Source organism: Phalacrocorax aristotelis, chromosome 2 (assembly GCF_949628215.1).
Source record: "Phalacrocorax aristotelis chromosome 2, bGulAri2.1, whole genome shotgun sequence".
In the NCBI taxonomy this organism is placed as follows: domain Eukaryota; kingdom Metazoa; phylum Chordata; class Aves; order Suliformes; family Phalacrocoracidae; genus Phalacrocorax; species Phalacrocorax aristotelis.
Window position 1 is genome coordinate 76888015 of NC_134277.1, and position 18949 is coordinate 76906963.

Consider the following 18949-nt stretch of genomic DNA (forward strand, 5'->3'; position numbering starts at 1 on the left):
CCTTTAAACGAGGTGTCTGCCTTGCCGCACCTCCCATCCTCTTTCTATTATTTCCTTTCTTTCCTTCCTTATTTCCTACATGCACTGAAGTGATGAAAAAGACAACTGTCCTAATCTTCTATTGGTGGTGGTCTGCGGTGGGGGGAAATAGTGCTGTTGAGCTTTTGGACTGAAACTTGCACTGAAGGAAGCGGAAAGTGCAAATACTGTTGGGTTTTTGTTTGTTGGTTTTATTTGTGTGTGGTTTTTTTTTTTTTTAAACCCCAAAGATGTGTATCTAATTTGATGGAGAGGGGCGGGGTGGAGTATTTCATCAAGCTGATTTGGGAAAGTTTGCTGTTTGAGGAAGCCTTGATGAAGAAATATAATACCAGACCTCCTCTGGGGTAGAATACCACCAAGCCAGCCTGAAATTTTATTTTTCGAAGTTGAAAACAAGTTTGTTTTCAGCTTGGAGGGGAATCCCCATGTTAATTTTAAACCTTTCGAGTTCCAACTCTGAAGTTTGTTCTGTAGTAGTGCTGCTACAGCAATGAAAATAAACACAAGGGGTAAAAGCAAAACATGCATGACTAGAACTAAGTCATGATACCAAGCACTGAGAACCAACTCCCTTGGCCAAAATAAGGTGCTAAATCTGTAAAGGTACCAGCTGTAAATAATGTATATAAAAATAAGCCTAAGAACAAATTTTAAATGTTCTAGGTAACTTGTAACTGGAGGAAATACCCTTTTCAAGGCTAACAGGTGCATCACAGAAAGTAGTTAATGAGGTGTGTCGGTCTTTATTTCACAGCATTCACCCCCAAAAAATGCTGTCCCCCTCTGAGAATTGTTAACAGGTGTCATAAAAGTTTATGGATCAGAGACGGATGTTCCTATTTGTCCGGCAGGCGCTTCCTATTTCCTGTTCCTCAATGCTGAAACTGTCTCCTTCGTGCTTCTGCTCTTTCAGCTGGGAAGTTGGTTTCTGATTCCTTTTTCCATAGCAGAAAGAAGAAAGGGCATCGGCAGTGTTGCCCAAATCACAAGAACAGGGCGGTGGCTCGTGAAGGGTGGTGAGACAGCTCAGATACTGTAGAGGCAAGACCTTGTTGCCACATGGCGAAGTACAAGATGTCAAAGAGAAGGATTTCCAGAGCTGCATGCAGTTGTTTTGCCTCCTTCTAATCCAAACCATGGGCCTCTGTATCTTGACAAGAAGGGAAGATGGTTGAGGGATGAGTACAGTAAAAGGGGCCTGAAAGTCAGGAGCTGTTTGCTATGTTAGACCCTAAGGATATTATCTGCGTAGCTCATCCAGCTGCCTTTCCTGATGAGCATAATTAAGCCCCATGAAATAAACTATAATTGCAGGTTGAGCATGCTTTAAGCATTTTACAGTAGCATTCTTGGCTTTGCAAGCACTTCCAGCCAAGAAGGATCCACTCCACACCTGTAGCATTTGCGACACTGGCAGGATGAAAGGCAATCTCCCATTTCAGGAATGCACTCTGAGGAAGCGAAGCAGTTTGTTCAGGTTAACCTGCCACCATCCTGATTAAAAATTAGGAAGACACGCATCCAGGCTTCATGGGTGCTACTTTTCCCTATACTTTTTACATGCAGAAAACTGGTGTTTTTAAAGCATTTTATACAACAGACTCTAGCTGCTGCCTACGCAGCAGTGTTGGGCAGCACGCTGAGCGCAAAACAGATTAAACAGTCTTAGCAATAAATGATGTACAGTTGATAGCAGAGAATTGCATGCATGCAAGTCCCTTGAAGAGCACTGTTTTCAAGGCATTCCATGCAGTTTGGCAGTGATGCCGTAGGTCCCTGGGTATCGTGGTCTTATGTGCAGAAACAAACAGGGTCATTCGCTTGGCGGTTAAATGTAGTCGGGGCAAGTTAGAAAGCTCTTGCAGGCACAAAGGCATGCAGAGCAAGTGCATGCTGGCGTGGAAAGGAGAAGCACTGAATGCCTTGAACAGAGGAAAGCAGATGAAGCACGGCTGTGGGTGGCACAGACAAATGCCTCCCTGGATGTAGCACCAACAAGCACTTACAGTGCCATTGGCATTTACAGGCACTTACAGTGCCATTGGCTGCTGGTTTTCATATGTGCAAATTCCCCACCCGTGGGCACGATCTTAGCGGACTCTTTCAATAAACCCAGTATTTAAGCTGTGCTGGAGCATCTTAAGGCAAAGGACTTCTTCAGTCGTCGTAATTGTATTTACTGATACCACTCTATTTAAATAACTGCTTTTGGGTTAGCCCAATTTAGTTTTTTGTTGGGGCTCTTCTGGTTTTCGTCTGCCCTAGGATAAGAAAATCTCTGCAGGTTTACAGCAAAAGATGTGGCAATGCCCTTGCTCACTTGGAGTGCTGTCACATGGTGCAAACATACACCCCAGTTTGTTTCATGCCTGCTCAGGCAGGGCTTTAAACAATCGCTTGCTTCTCTCCAACTTGGCTGCTCATGAGCCAAGGAAATAAAAGGGTGGGCAGATCACCAGGAGCTAGAGTTGCTGTTGAAATCCTGTTGATGTTAGTACAAAGGTACAGGGAAAAGGTGTCCACTTTCAGATTGCCGGGAAGTTCGGTGTTGCCAGGCATAAAGAACTTTTCTGGAGCACTGGTTAATAATGCATCCACAGTGAGTGGGGCCTCTGGGAAGCTATCAAAGAACCAGCAGGCTTTGCAGGATCCTGCCTGCTTGGTCAGTTGCCCAAGCCCGGATAAGAAAGCCACCTCATGAAAATAATCTGTCCTCTACACTGCCAGACCTGACTGATGCCTGTTGTCAATTCTCTTACCTCTGTAGTTGTCACAGGAGCTTTTTTCACGTGAGCTTCTGTTTGTATTCCTAACTGAGTTCCCGTTCTTTATACAGCTGCTACTTCTTATTAGGCTGATTAATGTCAGTGGGCCGGCTCACATAAAGGTAAATGTGTGTGCAGAAGGATTTGCAGGATCAGACCTTGAGTAGTCAGCTTGTTATTCTGCTACCTAAAAGCGCCATAAAGATTTCTTAGCTGACTTTACATGCTCATTCCAGGTTCCTTGACAAATCCTGAGCCTTTCTTGCAGGTTTGTTCTGTCTAACCCCAAAAGCATACTGCTTTTGTTTTGGATGTCTTTTTAACTGTTGTTTTATCCCGCTGGGCTCCAACAAACAGGCAAGGTAAAAAGCAGTACTGTGATGCAAACTTGTGACACTTTAATAGAGGCTCATCACCCACTCAGGTAGCATTATAATTGGGTTTAAGATGCCACTCCCTTCAATTGCAGCCATAAATGCAGGTCAGATGCAATGCATTGGACACATTAAGTTAAGAACAGGAAAGACTGTTTGAATGCACATAATTTTGTTTTGTTTTTTTAGAGTGCCAATTTGTCATTCTTCAAGGTACAGTTTTTGTTTCCCATGACTCATCGCTAATACCCTTGCTTAAAGCAAACGGTTCCTAGCATTTTCCCGTGTGTTTTTCTTCTCTTTTTTTGGTACAGTCTGAGCTGTGTTTGGTATTAGCAAGCCTTCCCATGAACCATGACCACTAATTTGCTATTAAACTTAAGACGGCTGGGATCTATCATTCCTATAGTGAAGTGCTGAATGTAGAGCCGGTGGGGGAAAAACATAATTATTAAATCCATTCCAAACAGAGCATCTCATGAAGTTTTGCTGTACCCGTTTCTATCAGAAATCAGTTATAAATTCTGAAACTACTTCATTTTACTGATGACATGCCCTCATTACACTCTGTTTGTTTAGTTGGTCTTACTTGAATTTCTGCATACCAAATACAGTTAAATACCCTAAGCAAATTCATATTTTTCATCAAGTGATATTTTCAATTTCTCCTTACAAAAGCCCATCGACTTTTTATGCATCTTTGTTTCCTGCATTACTCCCACACTGATTTATCCTCTTTAAAACTGATCCTGCTATGACATTGCTGTGCAGCTTACCCACACAGTTTTTTCTGTGTTACTTAACATCTGTGTCTGGTGTATTTCCAGTTGCAGGACCAACTATATTAGATTTGGACACCAGCACAGTGACAGACTGAATCAGCATCCCGGCTGGTTACAGCTATTCTGATTTTCTGTATCACTTGTTCCATTTAAGCTACATGGGAAAGTCGGATTACTTTCTGTATTCAGAGGAGACCTTGGTTTTTTTCCTTTCTCTTTTGGTGCAAGAATATAAAGGCGGTGATTTTATGTGGTTGACAGATCTCTTGTCTACGTTTCTGCCGTCAGAAGTGATCCCTCAGCTGATCGCAAACGCCTTCATTTCTGACAGACAGACAGAGATGAGGCGTGTTTGCACTCCGGCATTTCGCCACGCTGTGAACTTCACGCGTGCACCGGTGGGGCACAGCCCTTACCCCGTGTCTACGGAAAGCATCGCCCATCTTCTTTTGACCTCTTTTCACCTGCTGTCCTGCAACCTCTGTCCCTCTTTAAGCCCCGCGAACACAACCAACCCTGTCCCAAACATCAGCAGATCAGCAGGCGGGAGTGAATGCGGGGGGGGGGGGGCGGGGGGGGGCACAGCATTACTCTCCTAATTCCCCGGGCGCGTATGAGGCGGGTGAGCCCCAGCCTGCCGGGAGGGGACGGGGGGGTCCCGGCTGCCCAGGGCCGAGCCGCCGCGCCCGGGGCGAGCAGCGGCCGCTGGGTGGCAACAGCCGCCCGCCGGGGAGGCGCTGCCGGCGGGGAACGGCGCTGCCGGCCCCCGCTCCGTACCGCACCGCTCCGTACCGCACCGCACCGCTCCGTACCGCACCCCACCGCCTGCCGCCCGCGGAGCCTCGGCCAGCGGGAGCATCCCTCCTGTCGGGCTCTGCGCTCCCCGGCGGAGAAAAGAGCTGGCAGGGAGGTGGAAAATGTCACTAGGGACGGTGCCGAGCGCCTTAACGCCCCCCCCCCCCCCCCCCCCCCAAATAAAAGGCGCCCAAACAATAAACATCCTGAACGCCCCTTCAGGTGGCTGGAAAGGTGCTGGTTTGTCCACGTTAGAGACATATCCCGTGGTGAGGCCTTGAAACGAATCCCTCCGTCACCCATGGCACAAGCCAGCGCCATGAGCGTATGGGGAGTCCTTCCCCTTGGGATGCCCGGGCCTCCTCTTCTTCTGGATGGCGCGAAAGCCGATCGCCCTCCCCACTCCGGTGGGCCTTCCTCAAGCAGGGGAGCTGTCAGCCTGTGAGCCACGCGTGATGGGCTGGTGTGTGAAGGAAGCGTGACCCTGAAGATGGAGGCTCGGAGGGCAGCGTGTGTGCATTCCCTGTGCCCCTTGTCAAAAGGAGCTCACGTTCACAGATTAATTCATGCCTTCTCCTCCTTTTAGGTTCAGAGTAGTTTATGGGTGAGATTATCATCCCAGTCACCCTGAGACCGACAAAAACTGAGAGAATTTATCAAACGTCTCTCTAACACCCACCTACCCATATTAAGCAGAGAAGGGCGCTGAGCATCTCCTGTTCCCGTCTCACTTGGCTTTACCCTGGGGTGGCTCCCCATTTCAGGCGGGGCTGCCCCGGCATCACTCACCCCTGCCCTGATGTGGCTTGGCGGGGTAGCGAGCGGGGAAGAGGGGACTGAGCCATCACCGCTTCCCAGCGCTGTGGGTGGGTTTAACCTACTTTGAAGGTTTACTCTGCTTCTTTGGTCAAGATCCAGATTAATCTAATCTCCAAACACTCCGGTTCCCCCCTCTTCAATCTAAAAGAAATTCCATGCCGGACGGAGGGGCAAGTCAAATCCCGTTTCTGAAAGAAAGTCCCCAAATCCCATCTCCCCGCCTGTCCCACGGGCACGCCTGAAAACCGAGCGGGCGGCGTGCCTCGAGCAGGTGTGCGGGGCCCCGCACCGCCGGGGGGCCACCCGCAGAGGCGGCCGCGGGGCCCGGCCTGTCCCCGGTCCCCTTGTTCCCGGCCCCGCGGGGGCTCCGCGGCCGCGCAGGGGCTGCCGTCAGGGCAGACCGCCCCGACCCAAGCGCCTGTCTGCCTACACCGGGCCACTTTTCATTTTAAAAGGGCGATTCGGGATTTATTTTTTTTTTTTTTAAATTAAATCCGCGCAGCTGCAGCGGCCTCACCCCTCCCGCACGGTGCGGGGCGGCAGAGGCGCGGAGCGGGGCGCGCACCCCCGCGGAGGGCCGGTCGAGCCCCCAGCCGCCCGCCGCGCTGCCTGCCCGCTTCCTCCGGGCGGGCGGAGGCGGAGGCGGCGGCGGCGGCGGCGGAGGGCGGGCGGGGGCGGCGGGGGCGGCCGCCAGCACCACCCGCGGCCCGGGTGCCGCCCCTCCGCTCCGCCCCGCCGCCGCCGCCGCCGCCCCGCCGGCGGCCCCAGGCCCGCGCCGCGATGGAGGGCGGGCCCGGGCTGCGCGGGGCTGCTCGCCTCCCCCCGCCGCCTTTTTTGGTTTTTTTTTTTTGCCTTTTTTTTTTTTTTTTTTTTAAGCACCCCCCTTCCCCATTTCCCCCTTTTCTTGAATGAAGCGTGAGGCGGAGCTCTAGGAAACCACCGCGCCCGGCTGCGCCGCGCGGGGCCGGGGCCGGAGCCTCCCCCTCGGGCTCCGCTCCTCCCCGCCTCTCCCCGCCCCCGCCGCGCCGCTCCGCTCCCCGCCGCTCCCCGCCGCTCCCCGCCGCCGCCGCCGCCGCCGCCGCCGCCGCCGGGAGAGCTCCCCGCCCGCGCCCGCCGCCGCCGCCGCCGCTCGGAGCCGCCGCCCGGAGCCGCCGCCGCCGCCGCCGGCGGCAGCAGCAGCAGCAGCGCGGAGCGCCCGGAGGATCCGCCCGGAGCCGGCGGGGTGCGCGGGGCTGGGCGGGCGGGCTGGCGGGCGGGGAGCGGCGCCGCGGTCCCCATCGGCACCAGTCACACCGCACACACGCCCCGTCCGCGCCCCTCCGCGGCAGCGCCGCGGGCTCTTCCTCCTCCGATACAAAGCTGCTCGGGAAATGGCATTTCTCCCCGGAGCTACAGTCAAAAGCGATTTTCCTTCTTTATTTTTATTTTCATTTTTCACTCTTGTTTTTACGCTCTTCCTGGTGAAAACGAATTAATTACCTAAATACATTTTTATTTTTTTTTTTAATTATTCTTTTTGGTGTGTGCGTGCGTGTGTGTGGAAGCACCGGGCTCCTGCGATCGGTGTCTGAATGAAACTACGTAAATGCATATGTCTGTACGTTGCACTGGAGGGAAAAACAGAGCACTTCTGCGAGAGCTTGGATTCAAATGCGGTTCATCTGGTCTCCAGGATTTTCCGTCTCTTTGGGGTTGTTCGCCTTCCCGGGCTGCGAGGCGGGATTTCTGAGCTTTGACACATCTTTGGAGATGTCAGTTAAACAGGAGTCTGGGAAAAAACAATCGAAATCGTAGAGATTTTTTTTTTTTTTTTGGTCCCCTTCCCATCCCCTTGGTGACTTGAAGCATCGACGCGGCCAGAACTTAACGTTTCTGAAGACTTGTGATGTTTGGGTTTTGTTGTTGCTATTTTTTTTTTTAGAGGAAACTTGACAGAGGAACATATTTATAGTCCAAGTAAGTACTTTACAGAGGAAATTTAGTTTGTGTAACTTAACAAAAAAAAAAAAAAAAAAAGGCAGTGTTGAGGTTTCTAGCTTAAAGTGCGTTGGATTAACGTTCATCCAAGGCTGTTTAGCAAATCGTATTGAATTGCAGTTTTTACGGTGTGTGTTCGTCTGCTCCTTCGTGTCCGTGGTAGTTCAGCACCTAGGGGAAAATGCACCTGATTTTGAATCGGTATAATATTTTTTAAGATGTATTCCAACACCGAGGAGGAAATGGTCCTAAAGTAAATTTATAATAAGTAATAAATGTGCACCTGGAAGTAAAGTATTTACAGCATTTTAATCCCTATTTATACTGTGCATCTCAAACCGAGGAGGAAACACTGAGAAGACAAAAGTACCTCCGAGACCCTGAGAACTCCCCCACACCACCATGAATGAAACCGTGCCCGATACAGTAACTGGATTATAATTTTTGGTGTTATTAATTTTATTATTATTGGCTGCTTTACTTTTTTGGGTTCATCCTGCTCCTCTTCTTCCTCTCTCCCTTCCTCTTGCTGCTTCCTCTTGGGAATTATGGCTCATCCGGGGAGAAGAGGCTACGATAACCGGGAGATAGTGCTGAAGTACATCCACTATAAACTCTCGCAGAGGGGATACGACTGGGCTGCCGGCGAGGACAGGGCACCCCTGCCTCCGGGTCTCTCTCCTCCTGCTGCTGCTGCTGCTGCGGTTGCTGCTGCTGGGACTTCCTCTGATCACACTGGGCTGGTGTCTCCGCACCCCGAGCCCCCTGGCTCGGCTGCTGCTAGCCACGTGCCCCCGGCCGAGGGGCTGCGCCCCGCACCCCAGGTCGTCCACCTCGCCCTGCGCCGGGCGGGGGACGAGTTCTCCCGCCGCTACCAGAGGGACTTCGCCCAAATGTCTGGCCAGCTGCACCTGACGCCCTTCACGGCCAGGGGCCGCTTCGTGGCGGTGGTGGAAGAGCTCTTCCGAGACGGGGTTAACTGGGGCAGGATTGTGGCCTTCTTCGAGTTCGGCGGCGTGATGTGTGTGGAGAGCGTCAACCGGGAGATGTCTCCCCTCGTGGACAGCATCGCCGCCTGGATGACCGAGTACCTGAACCGGCACCTGCACAACTGGATCCAGGACAACGGAGGCTGGGTACGTCCCCCGATCGCTCGTTCCCTCTCCCGCTTCTGGCCCGCAGCGGGTGGGGCTCCGGGGTGGGCCCGGGGGGTTGCACCCACGTGGCGGGGAGCAAAAGGTTTGCCTGGGGGGTGTCTGCACTGGCGCATGCCGAAGCAGCGTAGGCCTTTTGCCAGCTGTCGAGTTCCACCTCGTTGCATGGTTAGGGTGGAGCAGTTTGGGATAGGGGGAGCAGTGGCAGCTCGGGAGCAAAAAGGATGAGCGAGACGCCCTCTTGATCAGTGGTCTCCGCTCTCCTACCTCCGTCCACCCTCGCCTGCTGGCAGCACCAGCCCCGGTCACGGCAGGGTCCCGCAGCGGGGTGGGAAGGGGCAGCAGAGACGCCCGTTCCAGCTGCCGGGGCAGGCACGTCGTGGCAGGTCGCAGGCTCAGGGGTGACAGGGACCGTGTGTGCGTGTGCGCAGGCATCCCTGCCGGTTAGGGGTGACGTGCCAGGGAGGCGGACGACGAACACGGGATCCCCGTGCTACAGGAGAGCAGGTGGCTGTCGGTGCTGGCGTCTACAGCTGTGGTGGCAACGGGGTTTTATGGTACAGGATATGTCTAGTGTGAAAAATCTGTCTTTGTCTCGAGATAAAACAAAGGTGCCAGGAGCCGTGTCTGTGGGATTGTTCTGGAAAATGAGTGTTTGTTGTGATCCAATGAGGGACCGTGTGTCTGAGGTAGAGATCACCTATGGCCAGGGCTGCCTTCAGCATCATCCAGAAAGGGAAGATTTCAATTTGTGGAAAATGGACAGCTTTTACACTAGTAGTAAATCAAAAGCTTTTCCTTTTTCTCCCTCCCTCTTTCCAAAATAAATAACCGCATTGAAATTGGGAGGGTATCTCTTTCCTTTTTCCCTGTATTAATTGATACACCGTAACAAAACGTGGTCCCAGACACTCTCCTGCAAACCAAACCTGTTGTATGTGTAAAGCTTATGATATTAACATGTTGGGGGAAGAAACACTAAGAGTGATACCGAAGCAGAAACTTGAAGCACAGGCTGAGAGCTGGTGTAAGTCACCTGGAAATGGATGTCTGCTAGGTAGGAGACCCGCAATTTCAGGTCCTGTCCCCTGTGAAATGCAATCAGAGCTGACTCTAGTTACACAGCACACCTTTAAGAGGTGTGTGTAAAGGAATGTGAAGTACAGTGTATGTTTCCCAGTTAACATGGTTTGCAAGCCCGGTGCTTGTGAAGCATTACCACATTAAATTCTCAGCATTGGGTCTCTTGCTAAGTCAGTGTTAGGCTCGGTAACGTGTCATCCACGGTGACCATCTCTGTTAAAAAATGAAGATGCTGCCTTCCTGGTGCTGAACCCACCTGACCAAAGGGCATACGTGTCCGGGGATCCAGAGGACCTCTATATGCTGCTCTACCAGAGGGAGTGATGCTCTGGGGCCCTTTTCTCAGCATGAATCCACATTGCATGCCTCCCAGAGGGGTGCTGCAGGTCCCTGGCTACAAGTCATGTTGGAGGCAGGATCGTTCTCCTGCTCTCCCTTGCTTCCACCAGGAAGAAAAAAAAATTCAAGATTCATGGGGCCAGAAGGGGGAGCAAAAAATGTGTGTGCGTGCGTGTGTGCGTGTCTGTATTTATATACATGTGTATATACAAATATGCATACATATACAGACACACATACATATATACACACAGATAAAATTACTCCAGCGCTTAGTGGTTGGGAACACACTTGGGAGAGGGAGACCTATCCCCTGATCCACTGTTTCATGGATCACTGCAGAGGGTTCATCGTGTTATCTTTTTTTTTTTCCTTTTTCACAAAACAGATAGCTGGTGGGGGGGGAAACTCTGCAAAAAGTTCAGGCTTTTGGAGCCCTTGGCCGGTTAAAAGACGAGCAGCTAAAGGGTTAGGGATTTTGCGACTGCACTTCTGGGCTGGGATGCCTAACTTGTGCGTAAGTCCCTCCTCAGGCTGGAAGCCCGTTTGCAGAGCTGGGGCCCTCGGTTCGCTCCAGAGCCAGTGAAGTCATTCTGTTGACTCCAGTGAGCTTTGGATCAAATCCGTAAGCATGCTGGAGATATATTGTCCTGCGGGTGTATTGTGTAGAGAGAAGCATAAATAATGATTAAAACTGAGAATGTGAAAAGACAGGTGTTACCAGGTGTGACTGGCCAGATGAGGTGAGTGCTGGAGCTGTTTCTCGACGGTTAGAAATGCAAGAAACTCAGAATATGAACACCGTCTGCCTTTAAAAGGAAAGGATACTTCTTATCGATAGCCATTTAGTTGTTTATTGAGGTTTCCTATAAACAAAATCTCCAGAATTTGGAGGCATGTGATGCCATTTACTGCCACGTGTTATTTGTAATGTACACATGGAAGAAGATGGGCAAAATATTACCCCAGGGTGGCTTTTGCCGGGCTGTCTGGTAAATGGCTGGTACCTTTGAGCCATGGGGTTTATTAAGCACAGACAAAACCTTCCAGCTGGTTACAAAGAGCAGAAGACTAAAACAAAGTTGCAAACGCAGCCTTTAGGATCCTCTCTTCAGCCAGAAGAAATCAAGGATGGCGTGGGGCAGTGGATTTTTCTGTTTTTCCTTTTTGTAGCTTTCAGGATCTGTCGGTGGAAAAGCATACATTAATATATGCAGTCAGTCTTCAGCTTGGTGCTTGCAACATACCCCGCGTACAAACCTTATTAAAGCATCATAAATGGCTCTTCCGAAGTAGCTGATCCCCTTGTAGGTGGTGGTGCTTTGTAGGACCTCAGCACAGCTGCGTGAAGATCTCCCTGTCACGCAGGTTCCTACAAGTGGGAGCGCTGGCTGTTGCAGCCTTCTCCTCCATCACGTTGTGGCTCCCTGGTATGTTGCGGAGCAGTGAGTTTATTAGAGTAGGGAAAAGAGTAGTAGTAGGGAAGAGAGCATCGGAGTTAGTCACAAGCATGTGTTACACAGTGAGTAAGTTGGACAGCATGTGCTTTTAGTCTATTGTATGGGCCTGTGTCTTATACTCAGGCCTGAACTTTGGTCAAAATGACTTTCTTATTTCTCTGTTTCTTTTGAATAGGTTCTATCAGTTGAGAATGTATTTTCAGGACATGAATTCTTTATATTGCAAGGAGAATGAAGAAGGAAAGAAGCATACCAAAGGGCAAGTTGGAAGGGGCTATAGCTGGTGGAGTACAAATTTCGGGCTCTAGACATCGCTGTTAATGGTGTCTAGGGATTGTTAATACCCTTACAATACACAGCGTCATGGGTTTGCTGGAAACTTAGAATAAGCAACAGATGGGGACTGCCTGCACGGAGGCTGTATTATTAGCTTGTGGTTCTGGTGGCAAATAAATGCAGCTTTCAAAGATTTTCACGTAGGCCAGGATACCGCAATATTGTACTTTGGCCTGATAACATCTTAATTGTGTTACAAAAGAAATAAGAGGAGAACCAGCTCATCTCTGCAATTTCGTGGTACTTGGTATAATGTATGCTTTCTGATTGACAACTTAATGGCTTCATTTCGTTTTTTAGAGCCTGGTGTTTGAGCTGCTGCAGAAGGACTGGCTTGGCAGCGGGCTGTCGCGCTTGGCGACTTTTGACTTTGACGTAGGGAACATTGAAACGATGCAGCCGGTGCGGGGGAAATAACTGTGTTTGTCTTGCACTGATGGCTTCCCTCTTTGGTCACACAACCTAACACGCGTGGGAGCCGTCCTCAGCTCTGGGCGCTTCTAGTCCAACGTATGGCTTCCTCCCTGAGCTGTTCAAGAAAAATCAAGAACATTGAGAACTATAGAAGGAGACACAGGCGCCATCATATATGTGTAGACAAGTACATTTTTGGTGTAAAGAAGCACAGGTGAGGGAAGGAGCATCATGCTGAAAATTCAGCCAAGAAAGCATGATTTTAAATGACAATATTTACATTTGATCCAGGAATGTGATAGTCGTGTGTTTTCATCCGATTCTCTTCTTTTATTGTGGTTCTTTATTCTGTTTGAGGGTTAAGGCCAGGCATGGGGGAGGATTTAAATGTCTGAAGTGGACCTTAGGTGCTGCATAAGTGCTTGCATCGTCTGAATGCCTGCCTAGCCAGAACGGTGGCAGAAGTCCCTGGCTTCTCGCTGTTCCTCGCCCAAACCAGTCAGGAGCTGCTCTTGCCCTGGGAGAGGGGAGCCACTCGGCACACTGGGGGGGACACCGTTCCCAAGAACGGCTGTGTCCCGAAGCCCACAGGCATCCTCTGGCCCAGCCACTGTCACTCACGTGCCACCCTCACGCACAGACACAGCAGGGGAGAAGTCCCTGTGTTTCCTGGTGGCTCCTTGGTTAGGGCCTGTCCCAAGATACTGGGAGGTTTGCCTACGACGCTTTCTCCAGCCCAGCAGGGGGATTTACACCCACATCTCTAACATCTCAGGAGGCTTTGCCTGCCAGGTGGCTGCTGGTTTTGCTGAGGTGTCCTCCCCTTTGGCAACAGGGCTCCTCCTCCTTCTATGGGGGTGAGATTTCATTTGGTTGAGGAGGAAGAACCGGAGTGCCTAATTCCTGCTGTGTGATATGTTTTCTCAGGTGGCTGTCTACAGCCAAGTGAATATATGCTTCTTGGACTAGCAACTAGACCCCAAGTTTCCCTTCTCCTGGGTTGACTGCCCTAATCACTGAGCTTCCTCTTTTTTTTTTTCTTGTGTAGTAGATCATTAATTCTCTTTGCTTGGTGGCATGCCTTGGGAGGGAAAGGTGGAGAGTTGCTGTGCCCCGCAAGGGTCCCATAGCCCCCTCAGGAAGGTGAGGGATGGCAGGTGTGTCTGCCTCTGGGACAGTGCTAGAGGTCGTGGATATTGGTGTGAGGCAGGGGCCTTCCTGTGCTCGTGTGTGGGGCACCGACCGACGTCTCATCCATTTCGGGCTCTGGAGCTGCTCTCCCAGCAGCTCGGCCAGGCACCCTCCTGCACAGCACGTTGCTTCTCTTGCAGGTCCCAAGCAAAAGCCTCTTGCTCATCTGGTACAGGATGGTGCCTTGCTCGGAGCCGGATGCCCTGTGCTGGAGCAGAGATGCTTTGAGTTTTTTTTGCCAGCGACATGCGGCCTTGTAACGACTCAATCCCCAGTGGGGCTAACCCCAAGTCACTGTTTGACTGGTAAAAGGAAACTATCTGAAATCCACTCAGTTAAATAAATGAATTGGCAGTTTCAAGTGCTACACCTTCTAGGTCCTTTGCCAGTGTTTGTGGCTTTGTGGGTTTATAATCAAATTCTCAAAATATTATCAAAATATTTTTCTTTTTGCTGTTGCTGAAGAGTGAGAAATTCATTCTGCAGAGGATCTGTGCTGAAGCAAGGAGTAGAAGAGCTAGGGCAGAAAGAGAAAATGATTGTGGTTCTCTAGTCCCTTTCATTTATAATAGCTTTCTCCGTAGCTTGCAACAATGTTAGGTTGCGAATTTTCTCAGAAGTCTCTTCTATTCTTTTCTTTTTTTTCTTTTTTTTTTTTTATTAAACGTATGTATTGACCGTGACCTTTACAATTTCAGAACCAGGGGTCTCGGTTATGGAGATGATGTCATTTGCCTTGATCTTGCAAAGAACCATAAAGTTCAAACAGCAATCCTATTAAAAAGTTTTACTTTACTTTCAATATTGAGAAAGAAGTTAGTTCTGTGCCTGCATTAACACAGGCCTCTCTCGAGCTGCTGTGTTAGCTCTGCTGGGCAGTAAGTAGCTTAGTTTGTCAAGTGCATAGCTTGAAATTCAGAGTTGGTAATCCACAGAGAAAATCCAGTTGAATTTTTCTGCCAAGGCACAATCATTTCTCCGATGGCAAAGCACGGCTCTAGCAGGAGAATCACAAGACCTATGCAATGATGTGTGAAATTGCATGTGAAGCAGAAGCATTTTCTCAGCAGCCAGATACGAGGGCCTGGGCTTCCTAAGGCAGCATGGGAACTTTGTACTGCATCGCTAGCAAACATTAAGCTCTGGTGCCTGATACAGGCGTCCTTGACGAGAGGGTCATCTTTCAGCGGGTTGGATCTGGGATAGTGGAGGGAGGTGGATTTAGAAACAGGAGCAGCACTTGGGTGTCGCTCTGAAACCTCTGCTGTGGTTTTGGTCTCGTGTGACGGTTTGTGCCTGGCGCGCTGACGAGCCAGCCTCGCGCTCCACCGTCGCCACCAAGGGATGCCAGGCCCAGGACTTGGGGCAGAACTGGCTCAAGTGGCAGCTCTCCGTACGCTGCCCTGCTTGTTAACGTGAGCTGCCAGCAATCTTGCTGCGTCCTTGCTTTCCCTCGCTCCGCAGCCACCTCACCAGGCTAGCCCGCGCTGTTTCAGCACCGCAGTCCTACCCCAGGGCTGCCAGCAGGACAGCGGGCACACGCTCCTGGCCTGGCGTCTGGGCAGCTGCAAACTGGGTCAGCAGCCTTGGCAGTCGAGCAGTTGTAGCTAAAAAACAGCACGGTAGGTCTGATTAAATAACAACTCGCCTGTGGCAAAGTGAATTTTTATTTTTTGGCTATTGCGTTTCCATCCCTTTTAGTGATTGGGTTTCAGTGAAGGGCGCAGGTGGGCAGGGGTGAGTGCACAGCTGTGCACCCCGTGGCGTGCTGGCCAGGCATGCTCCCCACTCCCATGGCGCACACGCTTGTATTCAGCAGGTGTCTGGTTCTTTGCCTGTTTTGTCTTTCTGCGTCATGGAGGGCTGGTGGTCCTCGGCTTTCTGCAGGCCTTTCTGACCGCCCCTTTCCATCACCACTGCTGGCGCCGGGCACTGGGCATCAGACACAGTCCTGGGTGCTGCCGCCCGGCCACGGGCTGTGGCGTGCACCGGGTCCAGCCCTTCCCACCTCCCTCCCTGGCCTCATTTCCCTTCACGCCCTTGGGAGGGTGGAGCCCAGCCCCGTTTGGTTTGTTGTTTTTTAAAAAATTATTTATTTATGAGCACCTGGTGGCTGCTCCCATACCTGCTGATTTAGTAACAATAGTAACGCTTGTTTCTTGGTGGCAGCAAAATACTGAATATTTCTGAGGGTAGTACCTAGTACCATCCTGGTTTATTTTCCATTTCATACATAATAATAGGATGGATGGAGGTGTGCTGTGTTCCCCAGCAGGATAACATCCAGGCCTTCTTGGCAAACACGAATGCTGATGACAGATTTGAGGGATTTTTATTTTACTCTTGCCTTCAGTCTCATTAACAATCTGATGCCCTTTTTTTTTCTCTTTTTTTTTTTTTTTTTGCTCCTGAAAGACTATGAAACCAGATAACTTTTCCAAATGTATCTAAAAGACTGAAATTTATTTTCTGTTATTTTATCCTAATGTTAGTTTGCCGTCATAATTATTGCATATCGGTACACTTTGCTAAATCCCCCTCTCTGGAAAGTTCCTTGCAGGTTTCTGGATTTTACACTTAATGAGTAAGAAAACAAAACTGGTTTAGAAAGTGTTGCTATTTACTTCGATAGGAACAGGAAGAGGCGCTTAATTGGACAATTGTAGTTATGTTTACTTTGTATATGCGGCAAGAAAAATAAGATCAAATGAAAAAGCCACAGCTTTTTAATTAATAGAGAAAAACAGCCTTTTCTGCAACGCATGACTAAACTTTGGGAGCTGTTTTCATGGGAGAGCTGTGAGTGGAAGTACTAAGCTGCATTCAGGAAAGGTTTAGGTATTTATGAGGGTAAGAAAAACACCTATACTTGTGTTTGAAAAAAATTGGAAGGGCAGTCATACACCTTGGGGTAAAAAGGGTAAAAAGCTGCTGAAATGACATCACCAGGTGCTGAGGGTAGATGTTTCTCTGGGGAATGCTATTTTGAAATTATCTATTACGTTGCTTTTCCCCCAGACCACCTGGTGCTGGTCAGTGACTGGAGATACTGGGATGGATGCACTGCTGGTCTCATCCATCTGGGGAAAAACTTATTACTTCTACATGTGTTTTGTAAAGGTAATTGTAAATGTGCTTGTTGTGTTGCTAAGAGCACCCACATCACTGAATTTACGCCTGCGCTGACTGAAGATCTGTTATGAATAGCCACATTTAGAGTTAGTTAAAAGAAATAGTCAGCATCCTTCAGTGCATATGTAATTTTATTGCTATTTTATTTTACTGAAGGAGAAAAAGGATGATTCCGTTTTGTTGCTTGAGAAGGCAACTCAGTGGGTTTCAGGGTACTTCAGTGAGTGATTTATGTACATGGCCAGGTACAATCAAAAAGAAAAGGCCCCATTTTTCCCACAGGGTGATTGCAAGAGGCTGTTGTGCAGTTGTTTGAGAAAGCAACTGAGAGTCAAAACTTAACTTCCTCTTCTTGGCTCTAGTACTGAGTACACAATAAGATATGGGGCAAATCATTAGTATCTCTCTTTTCCAGTTAACCCAGCTATGAAATTGGTATTCTTGCTAGCTATTCAGCACACCAGGTCTGGGAAATGTATGGTTGCCCACCATGCTATCATGAGTTGGTTTGATGTTTCTTAAATTAAAAAAAAAGTCATACAAGGTACAATATTGAACAAAATGTCCGTCGTGGTAATTTGGGGCTTAGAATACAATTCAAATCTGTAGCATTACATTTTGTCGTTGCTGGAGCTCGCTAGCCTGAGAAAGAGCAAAGTGAGTCAGACTGTGAAACTACCTGGTGTTGAGATTTGGGTGGAGAGGGGAGGTAGAAGAAAGAAAGAAAAAAAAAAGTTAAATGAAAATTAGGCTTAAACTTTTTCAGCTCCACTGTTCAGATGTGTTTAGCAGTGCTTGTGATGGAAACAGATTAAACAGATCAGTTTCAGGTGTTGATTTCTAGGGTTTGGGTTTTTTTAGGAAAAGGTTGAGCAGTGTGAGAAATGGCAACTGGCAATGTTAGCGTTTTCCTTTATGTATCAGCACAGTTCATCGGGTGTTTCAACGAACGAAATTGTCCTTCCTTTTCCATTCCCACTGTATGTAAAAGCTGTCTGTGGCACTTCAGGGGTAGGAGCAATAAGCTGTCTTACATGCACCTGTAAGAAGTATCTTCGTGCACACATATTCTTTTGCTTCTGTTCACAAGCTTCATTAAGTGTTCAGATACAGGCAGAAAAAAGCCATTTTAAAACATTAAAAAAAAAAAAAAAGTGAGTAGTAATCAAGCCTTTGGGCTTGACCATGAGGTTGAAGTTAGTTTTAACTATATTTCTGACCTGAGGCTTAGGAGACAAAACTCCTGTTGCGTGCTCTGGAGGGACTTGCGTGAGTCACTGGAAAGCCAAGATAGGACCTTGGACGGGAGACAAGTGAAATGCCTCCCTTTGTTGTACGGGACAGACCTGTAGTGTATCTTTGCGATGGAATAACTATTGCCACCTTTGTCTCTAAGAGAAAGAACTCCTTTCTTAAGAAAATTCATCACATGTTCAGACTGTGTATTATAAAATGTAGCACAGGACCCTAATTCTAAACTTTTTTCTAGAGAAAAATGAACTAAAAATAATTCAAAGACAAATTCAAATACAGTAGTAAATGACTTGGCATTTCCATTAGCAGAATAAGATGGTCAGTGTTGTAGATTAGTAAAATCTGTTGAATTTCTCACGAATGTACGCACAGCTCAAATAAAAAATGCCATTAAAAAAACTGAACAAAAGACTCCCTCATTCATAACAGAAGCAAATCCTACATTGTGCTCCAAGTGTCTGCAAATTTAGTTCAAGTTAGACATATCCAAAGACCCTCTCCTGAAGTAATCTGGCAAATCACAGTAAATCATGCTGTCTAAATGCCTAATCCCCAGTCTGCTGCTGGATGCAAAAGGTCCTGAATATAACCGAGAAGGAGGCCTAATGCCCGTGTTATTTTCAGGTTCCTGTATGACCTGTTCCTTTCTCCGTTGCCCAGACCTGCAATAAATAGCAGCACTGCCATGAAGCCTGGATAAGGGAAAGGCTTTTCTCCTTGCGGGGCTGGAGTGCGACGGTGGGGTGCACCAGCAAGGGAGGAAATAAAACCAGTCGCTTGAAATGTCAGGTGGCAATCAAGGCTGCAAGTAAATGAGCTGGCCTGGAGTCTGTTCAGGCTGCTGCAGTAGCTCACGGCTGTCTGCAAAAAAATCCTGCAGTAAAAAATTCACATATTTGGCTCTGGACTGAATGTGTGAAATCCTTGCCCGGTTGGAGTCAATAGCTTTTTTTTTTTTTTTCCAGCACAGACACTAAAACCGGTGGTATCCAGCCTCATATAGCAGTAAGCATGTGGGCAGACCCAAAAAGA

General features: G+C 49.0%; 1 protein-coding gene across 1 annotated transcript in view; it reads left to right on the forward strand.

The window, feature by feature from the left end:
* The first annotated feature begins 7739 nt into the window (after nt 1-7739).
* Nucleotides 7740-18949, forward strand: part of BCL2 (BCL2 apoptosis regulator) — a 94604-nt gene continuing 83394 nt past the window's right edge. The window contains exon 1 of the mRNA XM_075084190.1: nt 7740-8690. Within this exon, the coding sequence (XP_074940291.1) occupies nt 8103-8690 (588 nt within the window). The 5' untranslated portion in view covers nt 7740-8102. The remainder of the gene's footprint in view (nt 8691-18949) is intronic.